General features: G+C 33.1%; 1 protein-coding gene across 6 annotated transcripts in view; it reads right to left on the reverse strand.

Moving 5' to 3' along the window:
* PDS5B (PDS5 cohesin associated factor B) overlaps positions 1–12,372 on the reverse strand; it is a 187,081-nt gene that overhangs the window by 96,297 nt on the left and 78,412 nt on the right. For all 6 annotated transcript variants that reach the window (XM_026493117.4, XM_026493115.4, XM_048215552.2 and 3 more), the window contains exons 7-9: positions 9,292–9,372; positions 4,996–5,136; positions 398–513 (exon numbers count right to left, since the gene is read on the reverse strand). In XM_026493117.4, the coding sequence (XP_026348902.1) occupies positions 398–513; positions 4,996–5,136; positions 9,292–9,372 (338 nt within the window). The remainder of the gene's footprint in view (positions 1–397; positions 514–4,995; positions 5,137–9,291; positions 9,373–12,372) is intronic.

Here is a 12,372-nt window from a genome sequence, read left to right on the forward strand (position 1 = left end):
CTTTAAAATAGAAATGTACAAAGGAGGTTAGGAGGAAGACATACATATCATTTATTTATTCATTCTGTGGATCCCCTTGTCCTTACAACATCTTACAATGATTTAATTTCAGTTAGAATGATTCACTGCTATGTAATAACACATTTTAACTTCATGATTATAATATATTTTGAGATAGCTTTTTAAGTCTTTCAAAAATTACTAAGGGCAAAATAAGATGAAAAGAGAAAGGGGAATTGTAAATATGGCCAATCAGTACTAACACTCAAAAATTTCAATATATAAAACCCTTCGTTTTTATAATTTCAAGAAAATATTAAATATGGACGGCATTTTAAAATAATATAAATAGATTAAAACATATATTACTTTTAAACAGGACATCAAAATCATATACCTGCCCAAGTAACACTGCCAAAGTGGTTTGTTTTGAGAAGCCAATTCTGAATCCTTTGCACCAAACATTTTTGCCAGTAGTTTAACAACTTGCAGGCGTTCTTCATTATCATTACTCTAAAATAAAACACAAACAGCTTTAAAACCATCAGGTAGAGTCGTAATAATTTTCCCATGATTTTCCTCATCTCCCAATCCCACAGAAAAACTTTCATGTACTCGAGATGAAAAAGTATACATAAAAATGCCCAATATACTTTGCAAAAAATAAATAATCCCTTAAATGCTCTAAACATCTTGTTAAAGCAGTACTTCCTACATGAAAATATATCCCAAAGTTTGAATAAATGTTAGAGGCCCCTCTTAAATCTGAGGCTTATTTCCATTCACAGTCAAATTCAAAAACTACATCAAAGCTAGGCAGACCCTTGAAAAACTATTTGTGGTTTTTAAAAACAGACATGAAGAGACAAGGCCTACAGTAAACAGAAAAATCTATATGATTGTACTGGTTAAACTCTTTGTAGAAATAAATATGTGAAGTCCCAAAAAGGAGAAATCAGCTCACCTACACATACCAGATTCATAATAGAGTTCAACAATATGATGAAGCCTTGCACACACAAAAACTAATTTCTGCTTTATTTACTCTATTATGGGTAGCATGGAGACAAGAACTCAATTTTATTATTGGTTTTGGTACCTCCAACAAATGACACAATGGTTAAATGACTGAGTCAGCCACAATACTACACTTGAACATAAAATGTGACTGTATCAAAAAACACTGATATTCAAAGTGCTACGAAGACACTGTACATCTTTTTTTTTTTTTTTTAATTTTAAACCAATGCCTCAGCCAAGCAGTAAGAGCTCCCATAAAATGACCTAACTCATCTCTATTAGTTCTTTCACTATTCCTCTAAGTAAGTACTTTTCAACCCCAGGGGTACATTAGAATGACCTCTAAATGTGGTATGTACACACACACGTGTACACACACATACACAGGAATATTACTCAGCCATCAAAAAGAATGAAACCTTACCATTTGCAATGATGCGAATGGAGCTAGAGTGTATTATGCTAAGTGAAGTAAGTCAGTCAAAGAAAGACAAATAACATTTAGTTCACTCATATTTGGAATTTAGGAAATAAAACAGATGAACATATGGGAAGGAAAAAAAAGAGAGAGAAAGAGAGAGGGAGGCAAACCATAAGAGACTCTTAATGACAGAGAACAAACTGAGGGTTAATGGAGGAAGGTGGGTGGGGGATGGGCTAGATGGGTGATGGGTATTAAGGAAGGCACTTATGATGATGAGCACTGGGTATTTTATGTAAGTGATGAATCACTAAATTCTACTCCTGAAACCAGTATTACACTATATGTTGCATAGAATTTAGATGAAAATTTGGAGGAAAAAAATAAAAATAATAGTAAAACAGAATGTTTCCTATGATTAAGAGTCTCTTATGGTTTGTCTCCCTCTCTGATTTTACCTTGTTTTATTTTTTCCTCTCTTCCCCTATGATCCTCTGCCTTGTTTCTTAAATTTCATGTACCAGTGAGATCATATGATAATTGTTTTTCTCTGACTTATTTTGCTTAATAATACTCTCTAGTTCCATCCACACCGTTGCAAGTGACAAGATTTCATTTTTTTGATGGCTGAGCAGTATTTCCTTGTGTGTATATATCACATCATCTTTATCCATTCATCTTTCGAGGGATATCTGGGCTCTTTCCATAGTTTGGCTATTTGTGGACTATGCTGCTATAAACATTGGGGTGCAGGTGCCCCTTCGGATCACTACATTTGTATCTTTGGGGTAAATACCCAGTAGGGCAATTCCTGGGTTGCAGGGTAGTTCTATTTTCAACTTTTTGAAGAAAATCCATACTATTTCCAGAGTGGCTGCACCAGCTTGCATTCCCACCCAGAATGTAGGAGGGCTCTCCTTTCTCTACATCCTTGACAACGTATGTTGTTTCCTGACTTGTTAATTTTAGCCATTCTGACTGGTGTGCAGTGGTATCTCATTGTGGTTTTGATTTGTTTTCCCTGGTGCCAAGTGATGTGGAGCACTTTTTTATGTGTCTGTTGGCCATTTGGATATCTTCTTTGGAGAAATGTCTGTTCCTCTCTTCTGCCCATTTCTTGACTGGATTATTTGTTCTTTGGGTGTTGAGTTTGAGAAGTTCTTTATAGATTCTGGGTACTAGCCCTTTATCTAATATGTCATTTGCAAATATCTTCTCTCAAAAGAGGAAAAAATAAACCAAGATAAAACCAGAGAGGGAGACAAACCATAAGAGACTCTTAATCAGAGGAAACAAACTAAGAGTTGCTGGCGGGGAGAGGGATGAATGGATGGGGTAACTGGGTGATGGACATTAAGGAGGTCATGTGATGTAATGAGCACTAGGTATTATATAAGACTGATGAATCACTGACCTCTACCTCTGAAACCAATAATACATTTTATGTTAATTAACTGAATTTAAATTTTAAAAAATCTGCCCATGACTATTCATAATAGCACTATTCATAATATAGCAGCAATTACTTATAATAGCAAAGGATGGAAACAACATAAATGTCCATCAACTGATAAAATATGGTATACCCATACAATGAAATATGATTTAGCAATAAAAGGAACGAAGTACTGACACAAACTGCAACATGGAAGAACCTTGAAAACTTTATGCTAAATTAAAGATTACGGTCACAAAAGACTACATACGCTATGGTCCCATTTATAGAAATGTCTAGAATAGGTAATCTACAGGGACAGAAAGTAAATTAGTGACTGGGTTGAGGTCTTCAGCTGGGGTCCTGGAGGAATGTAAGGTCACCACTAAAGGGTTTAAAATTTCTTTTGGGGGATGATAAAAATGTTCTAAAATTAATTGTCACAAAAGTTGCATGACTCTGTACGTTAAAAAATACTGAATTGTCTACTTTAAATGGGTGATTTTTATGGTACGTGAATTATATCTGCATAAAGCTATTACAAAAAGAAAAATAATAATAAAACAATCTAAAAAAAATGGCCTCTAAAGTTCCCAAAAAAACCCAAAAACTGAATGCCTGGACTCTACTGCCAAAAATTCTGATCAAAACAACTAGTCTGGTTTAATGCCCAGACGTCTGTTTTGTTTACTAAGGCTCCACACGTGAAGATTCTAATGTGCTGCCAGGGATGATTTAAACTTACTTTATGCCACTATCCAACTATAATTCTTTGTGTTCCACAAATTCACCCACCTTCCTACACCTCTATATGCTTCTCTATCTGTTTCCTTTGTTTCAATTGTACGCTGTTTATCTTTTAGCACACTTACAATATCTGGCTTATTAAATCTGAATTTTTTCCTCTTCTATAATAGATGGCAAACTTAAAAACAGGGATGAGAATTCCTTACTTTTATATTTCTTACAGTATTCAGTATTTTTAATAAAGAAAATTCTAGACTGGGGCGCCTGGGTAGCTCAGTCAGTTAAGCGTCTGCCTTTGGCTCAGGTCATGATCCCAGGGTCCTGGGATCGAGCCCTGCATCAGGCTCCTTGCTCAGCGGAGAGCATGCTTCTGCGTCTCCCTCTGCCTGCCGCTCTGCCTACTTGTCCTCTCTGTCAAATAAATAAAATCTTACAAAAAGAAAGAAAAGAGAAAAAAAGAAAAGAAAGAGAAAAGAGAAAGAAAAGAAAGAAAATCAGACCAACAAAAAAATTAAAAGTATGATTGCCTCATCAAAATTGCTAACTACATGGGAAGATATGGGGCAGGCAGGCCAGTGAATCAAGTGGTTCACTTGAGAAATAGACCAAAAATATACCCCAGAATAAAACGAGAATAATCAGTTGGTAGTTTTGTGGGATATTCACACTACAAATACGGATTGTTTATTTTCTTGTTTTGAAAGAGACAAATCAAAATTTTTGCAAACAAGAAATATAACATGGAAATCATTTAAGAATTACTCTGGATGGTAACATCAGGTTTCATCAAAGATGACTAATTATAACCAGCTTTTTTTAATCTTCCTGTAATAATTGGAAGAACAAAGACTATTCCCCAAATCTACAAATGAAACTCCATTTTATGACATAATTTAATGTCAAGGCAATAGGAACATGTCACCAAAAGATTCCAGAGAACTATGTGAAAAGTAATGGAACTTTCAACATAGGCATAACATAACATATACAGAGGGAAAATATTTCACGATATGTGAATAAGAGACCCTAAACTATTTTCACGGCCTAATCAAGGGGTCTTGGGAACCACTAAAACTTGAAAAGAAACTTCATGTATAGCTAGACCTCAAAAGTTAGTCACATCCTAAGATTTATCTGGAAATTATCTGAAGGAAAATATCATCATTAATTAAGTGGCTACTATCTGCTAGGCACCATGCCAGGCATTGCAGATTAACAAAGAGGTAAGGTACAAACATGTAAATAAGTAACAGTAACACACCACCACATCTGTAACATTCAGCTAAAACTACCACCGTAAGAATTAAAGAGCCACAAATAATGTTCTTTGCTTATCTGGTTGACAGAACCGTAACACTTTTAAAATAATTACCTTTAGTTTAAATTCAAGTTGGGGTAAAACTGAGAGCAGCAAATGACTATCAATATTATAGAGCTCCAAAATTAAGTCAAAGACATGCTCTGACAAATCGCTGATAGATGTTTTCCCAAGCATCAGAACCTGATTAAAAAACTTTTGAGAAAGAAAATTTATCATTAATAGAAATGCCACGGATAAAATGAATTTTCTAAAATCTTAATTATCATTCAATTAAATTCATTATTATTCTGTACAAAGTCAAACTAGAGTTATCAAAACATTTCTAACAGTAAGTGGAAAACAACTACAGGCTAGTTCACCTTGTATATGAAATTCACCTTATACACAATAAAAGATAATTTGTACTAACTTACCAATTAGCTTATCAATCAACACTCTACCTACCAAATGTACTTTTTTTTTCCATTACAGTACTTACTGTATTTTATCCTGTAAGAGAGTTATATTTGTGTACATGTCTAATTTCCCTACTAGATAAATTTCTTAAAGTCAAGGGATCACACCTTGTTCTCCTAGCATGTATGGGAGACAATAGCATTAAAGACAAAACCTTGCACCCTCATAAAAGGGGCTGATTCCATTTTTAAAATATGTAATTTTACATTTATAATGCAATATAACCTCTTCCTAATCCTTTTTGTCTTCTTTTATATTCTGATAAACAGTGTATACATTATGTACAAAGTTTACAGCCAATTAAAATTAATTAAAAGCGCACACACACACACACACATTAAAATCTAATTAAAAGCACACATACACACACATGGAAAATCCAAATTTGAACAATTTTGTTTCTATAAGGAACAAGCTATAACTAGTTTCCACATTTAGATCATTTACCATATTACTACTAAAACTGGTAAAGATACATGACATAATGGTCCAGTTTCTATTTAAAGTCTTCCAAATTCATAAAAAATTAACCCAGAGCATATACCACATATTCTCAACAATATCTTCCGTTTCCTTAAAGAAGTAGTTTAAGGATTTTTTACACTACATAAGCCCTGATCTCTCCTCTCAGTAACAGTTAACACAAACCTGGCTTACTATATGGAAAGTACAAAGTCAAATATTTCAGATTTCTATGTCTTTTCTGCTTGCTTTAACTCTTAGGTTATTCTTAAATGAAGTTTCTTATGTCTATGAACCTGTACAAACTACCTAGCCATGAAGGGGAGAAAAGAACAAATTCTATTTTACTTTTCTTTTTTTACTGGTTTTAAAGTAATTTGTTTGTTGTCCTTGTTGGAAAAGACATCATGACATCAAAGGTTAAATTCTCACTCAGGCTGAAAATAAAATGACTTTGTTTTCATTCACAAATTTTTTCCTGTTTAAAAATAGTAAATCTAACCTTTCCTTAACAAGACCACAATAATCCTTTCCAATCTGGCCACCTTGTCATGTGATATAACTGTCCTCTTTATCAGTCTGGGGAAACCACATTTGAAAATTAAAAAAAATTAAAAATGCTGTAGTCTATTAAGTGTGCCACAGCAGTATGTCTTTAAAAAAAAAACCATCGACATACAGTAATTAAAAAATAATTTATAAAAAAATATTATTTAAAAAAAATTAAAAAATAAAAAATAATGTATTGCTGGGGTGCCTACGTGGCTCAGTTGGTTCAGTGTCCAGCTCCTGATTCTGGCTCAGGTCATGATCTCAGAGTTGTGAGATGGAGCACCACATTGTGAAGCCTCCTTAAGATTCTCTCTCTGCCCCTTCCCACCTGCTCATTCGCAGGCGTGCACACTCCCTCTCTGTTCCTCTCTCTTTCTCGAGAAAAAAAAAAAAAGTTCTGATGAAAAATAAAATAAATAAAATTACCAAGAAGTGATTCATGCAGAAAGTTTTTTGATAGGTCATTACATACTTTTTGTTTCTGATAGTTTGACCTTTTCAAAAAATACATACACTTTTTAGTTTGTTAAGTGACACATTTTATTTTTAAAAAATAATCTGTAACACCAGTGATTTAAGTCCTAAATATTTAAGAATCACTATAAAGAACAAACTTGAATGTGTCTACATCATATCCCTGATAGTGAAAAAAAGTAGGGAAAAAAGAGATAGAAATGTAGTTATTATTATCTCAGCATCTACCTGTATTTTTGCTTGCTAATTCTCTACTAGAAAGATAAATGAATAATGGCTGCTACATGTACAAGTTCAAAAAAGCTGAGAATTATTTTAATATTGTAATTCATTTTATCCTACAAGACAATTAAGTTCACTAGGTCAAAGTCTGAAGTAGAAAAAAAAGATGTATAAGGGAACAAAGGGGGGGGGAAGCAATTCTTAATGACTTCTTAGCTAACCATTAAATAAAGCAAGGAACAAAAAAACAAGAGATCAAACAATGGACCAAGTACTGGGAATAAATATACAATTGGAAGTATGCTCGGACTATTCTACTAGCCTTGTACCTCTCGCCCCTCATCTTCTGATAAAGATACCACAAGAAAGTATGGAGAGGGCCGCTCTACTTCTGCAGGCAAGAACTAAGAACAGGCAATTAACATAAGGTATTAGTGACAGGGAAATGTAAGCACCTGAGATTGCTAAAAGTATTTCTCTGGTCCTTTTTCTTTTAGCTCTAATTATAAGTATATTCAAACATTAACATATGCTGAGAGAATACTATAATGAACCTCATCACCTAGCTCCAACAAATACCAGCGTTCCATCTTGGACCTTTCTTTCTTTTATTATCCAATCAAATATTTCTTTCCCCAAGTCTAGAAAAGATATTAACATGGGATAGTGTTATTTGTTTGGTTGGGGGGGGGGGGGGCAGAAAAAAAGGCATCAAAAAAATTTAAGTGTTCCCTAAAAAACATCTGGCTTGGTAATACCAATTTAAAGAAATGACCACCAGGAGGAGCTCACCTAGTGTATCTAATGGGCCATGAAGATAGTCATTCAGATGCACTTGAAGCAAAGGAAAAGGGAAGGCTAATTAATCACGCAGAATGCTTAAGTCTGTGTCCACACACTTCAAAAGCCATTAGGTCAATAATGAAAAAAAAACTCAACCCACTCAAGCCAACCAATTTATTCTGGCCAATAACCAAGAGTCACAAAACTTGCAGAAATCATTATTTAGAATTCCCTGCCAATTTGGAGCTATTAAGAAAGATTACACAATTTGTCCAGCTTCTGAAAGTTCACCCTCCAAAATAATTTCCTTACAAATCAAATACATTTTTCCAAATCATCATGTGTTTAGAATTATTTAAGGCCATAAGCCAGAAACAAAAACTGGAATTTACCAAGATACTGTTCTATAAAGTTTGTTACTTTTTCAAAGCACATCTTTTCATGATGCATTTTATATACTGACTTCATTTTTTATATACTACAGGAAATATGCTCCTTCAATAAACTTCAGGAAAATTATATACATAAGTGATTATAAAGGACTTTGTTTCTCACTTTATGCCAAGAGACAGATTTACATCCTTTACATATTTGAAGGTGGGTGAAAAGTGGAAAGTAAGTAGAGAGAACTGCTACATAATTCCAGAGGCCAACATTAACACTGTGTTCTAGATTTGTTCCAGGAGGCACCACTCATGTGAATACACTCCATGTGAATGGTGTCCTCTAGAGTTGTGCAAGTCAACAGAACTATGGAGAGAAAATAAAACTTAAAATAAGCTTTTATCAGTGAACCAATCTATCAGCTAAAATACACTTCTGAAAATAGCTAAAAGATGGTCAAGTGTAAATAAGCAGATTTGGGATAATATTGGAAGGGCTCATATCATCTCAATTCTTCCCCTTTTTCAGAAAAGGCTAATGAACAGAAATCTACCCCAGGGACAGCAAGAGAGACAATAGTCATCAAATTGCTGCCATTCATACTTGCCTTCAACTTTAAAGCTTTGATATTAGTTCATATCTACTTCTTGTACAAATCAATTTAATCTCCAAAAAGCTGTAACTTCCCTGAATAATGAGAAGTTCCATATGTTTTATCTAATTACATTTAATTCTATTTGTAACATTAGAAACAAACAGTGTATCTTGCTAACCAAAATAAGAGCTATTTTAGTTCTTAAGCAATTTGAAAGAAGCAAATGAATGAACAAACAAGGTGAGAGCTAACTTTCCATATAATAATAAATGAGAATAATTTTAAGGAGAAAGAAAATATATTATTTAGTGATTAAAACAGTACAAAATTTAAAAGTATGTACCTGCCAAAATTTTGCTTCTAGCTATCTTTAAAATGTTGGCTAATCCTTTTGACAACCAATTATGAGAAAGACTTACATTGGTAATATATGGTTCAATAGCTTGAGCTGTCCTCTTCAGTAAAGCCTTTGCCAAATCATATGCTTGCTTGTTTAGATTCTGAAAAACACAAATATCTATATTATATATCTCTAACTATGAAAAACAAAATATTAACTGTATTCCAAAAAGATACTCCTGAGTAAATGAATGATGAAACTAAAACTCAATTAGAATAAAAGAGAAGGCAAAGCCACTTTTCTTCTTTTGAGACTAACTGGTCTACCTAGATCATAAGCTCCCTTCCAAGAAAGGATAATTATATTCTCTTCCTATCTCATTCACAGCATAAGGTAAACCACATAGAAAAGACCAATAAATGTTTATTAGAAGAGGAGACAGTCATTCCAAAACCAGTCCCGAAGTCAAATCAGCTCAGCTGAGTACAAATACAGATTGTTTTACCCCAGGTCCAGAAGAACCAAAACATCCTGAAAGAATGAACTGGGTTCTAATGTGAACAAGAACAGGGGGACCACAGGTGGGGAAAGATGAGAGTTTGGGGCAGCTATGGGACAGCAGATATACTCAAGCACATCTCAGAGCATAGATAAGGTCAATGATACAACAAGAAACATAACAAACAGTAAAATATGAGAAGAAAAAAGGTACAAGAGAAAATATCGTAAGAAAACATGTTTCTAAGAGATTCTGATGATAACAAAAACAATCAAGACCAAAGATCTAAAAGAGAATTGCTCCAATTTAAAAACATTACAGGAAACAGTATCTACACTGTAGATATCCTGAAACTCACATTTAGCATATTTTTAGATTTACCTGCATTGATGCTTCCATTGAATTATTTCCTTTCCAACTGCTGTTTAGTATTTTACCATATAATATACTACAGCTTATTTACTCATTCTCCTATTCACAGACATTAAATTGTATGTCTTATACATGCTTCCTTGGGCATATAAGAAATAATTTTTTGTAAATTCCACCTCTGCCATTTTTCACATAGGCTTTTTTGTCCTTATTTATTTGTAGTGTTTCTCTATAAATTCTACATACTAAACCTTTGTCAATTTTATGTATAACGTATCTTAGCTTATATTTGTCTTTTCACAATGTTCATGGTATCTTAGAGAAGTTTCTAGACTTAATGCAACCAAATATATCAATATTTTACTATTTGGCTTGTGCTTGCTGTATCTTTCTTAAGAAATTCTCCTCCACAATGAGATTTAGATGTTGCTTTATATTTTGAAATACAAATTTAAAGATTTTTCAGATTTAGATCTTTATTCTACCTGTAATTTATTTTTATGTATGGTGTAAAATAATATTATTTCCCATATGGATATCTGATTGTCCTAAAACCAGTCATTAAAGTGTCTGTTATTCCCTCCAGTGACCTACTATAATATCCACATTCTCAAGTTTCTATATAATTATGCATCCACTTGTAAATTCTCCATTACTTCCATATGTCCCTTTGTCTATTACTGCCTGATTATAGTCAAAGGGATATATGGAAACAGTGTCTTAACACCAGGTGGTAGAATTAAGTCCACACTTTCTATTCTCCTTCAAAAATGGTTAGCTATTATTGGCCATTTGCTCTTCAATGTGAATTTTAAAATCAGTTTGTCAAATCACCCACACACAAACCTTCTCTTTTGATTGGATTATCTATTCCTATGCAGAAATCTGGCATCATTATGATACTGAGTTTTCCATCCCATAAATATAACAAATCACACAGCATATTTAAGTCTTTATACTTTTTAGTCAACTATGATTTAACATAAAGTTGCACATTTCTGTGAAATTTCTAAGCAGCTCAAGTCTTTGTTAACACTACAAACTTATTAAATTATACTAACAGCTTTTCATATATTGAACTTATATCTAGCACCTTGCAGAATTTTCTTATTTGTTCTAGAAACTTATCTGTATATAGTTTTGTGTTTTCTGCATATTATCCGCAAATAATTTCAGTTTATTTCTTCTTTCTGATCCTTTTATCTTTTATCCCATTTTATTCCACTAACATAAGACCTTTAATTAATGCTGATTAGAAATGGCAGTGTTGCCTTTTTCCTGAGTAGAAGTGTTACTAACCTTCAAAAAAAATGCTCCAGCATTTCACCATTAAGTACAGTATCATACATACCCTTATCACTTTATGGAAGTTCCTTGCTATTTCAAATCTGCTAAGAGGTTTTATCATAAATTATACTGAATTTTATCACATGGTCTTTTTCAACATCTATTGATATTTTCTTTGATCTGTTAATTTACATAAAAATCTTAGTCTATTGTTAACATTTTCTAATGTTAACCCATTCTTAATTTCCTAAAATAAAGCCAGTTTGCTCATTATCAATATTAGTTTATACCATTCCAAATGCTACTACTCTATGTTGAATTTATGTCATTATGACTTTAAATTAGCCTATGATTCTTCTTACTTGCTTGGTTTTGTCTAGTTTCCCTATGAAGATTATATCCATTCATGAAGTAAATTGTGGAGCATTTCTTCATTTTCTATAATCTGGAAAAGTTTGCTTGATATTAAGATTATAATGCAATTCAAATGATTAGTAGGTATCTCCTGACTCATTTTCAGTTCTTTTGTGGTAAGTTTGTGTTCTACTGCTGTTGCTTTTATTATGGTTGCTATTGTTGTTTGGGAGGAAGGGATTTTGTTCATTTTATGGATATAGTATTTAAAACCAATTAGATCTCTTTTGCTGGTTAAAGGTTATTCAAGATTTTCTCTCAAGACAAATCTGGCAAGTTACACTTTCTAGGAATTTCTTTTACCTAATTCCAAATATGTTAGCATAAAATATTCTTCATGGAATTATACTTTTATTTTTTTTAATGTCTGCGGTTCCCATTTCATTCTAAAAGTGTATATAGATACCATCTCCTTTTTCCTGATTCAACTTGCCAAGGATTTGTTTATTCAATACATTTTCATATTGCCAGCTTTGAGATTCTGTGAAATGTCACTTTTTTTTTCTTTTAAAAATTTTATTTATTTATTTGAGAGACAGTGAGAGAGAGAGCGAGCGCGTGCGCGCAAGTAAGCATGAGCCAGGGGAG

The sequence above is a fragment of the Ursus arctos genome, unplaced genomic scaffold (assembly GCF_023065955.2).
Source record: "Ursus arctos isolate Adak ecotype North America unplaced genomic scaffold, UrsArc2.0 scaffold_10, whole genome shotgun sequence".
NCBI lineage: Eukaryota > Metazoa > Chordata > Mammalia > Carnivora > Ursidae > Ursus > Ursus arctos.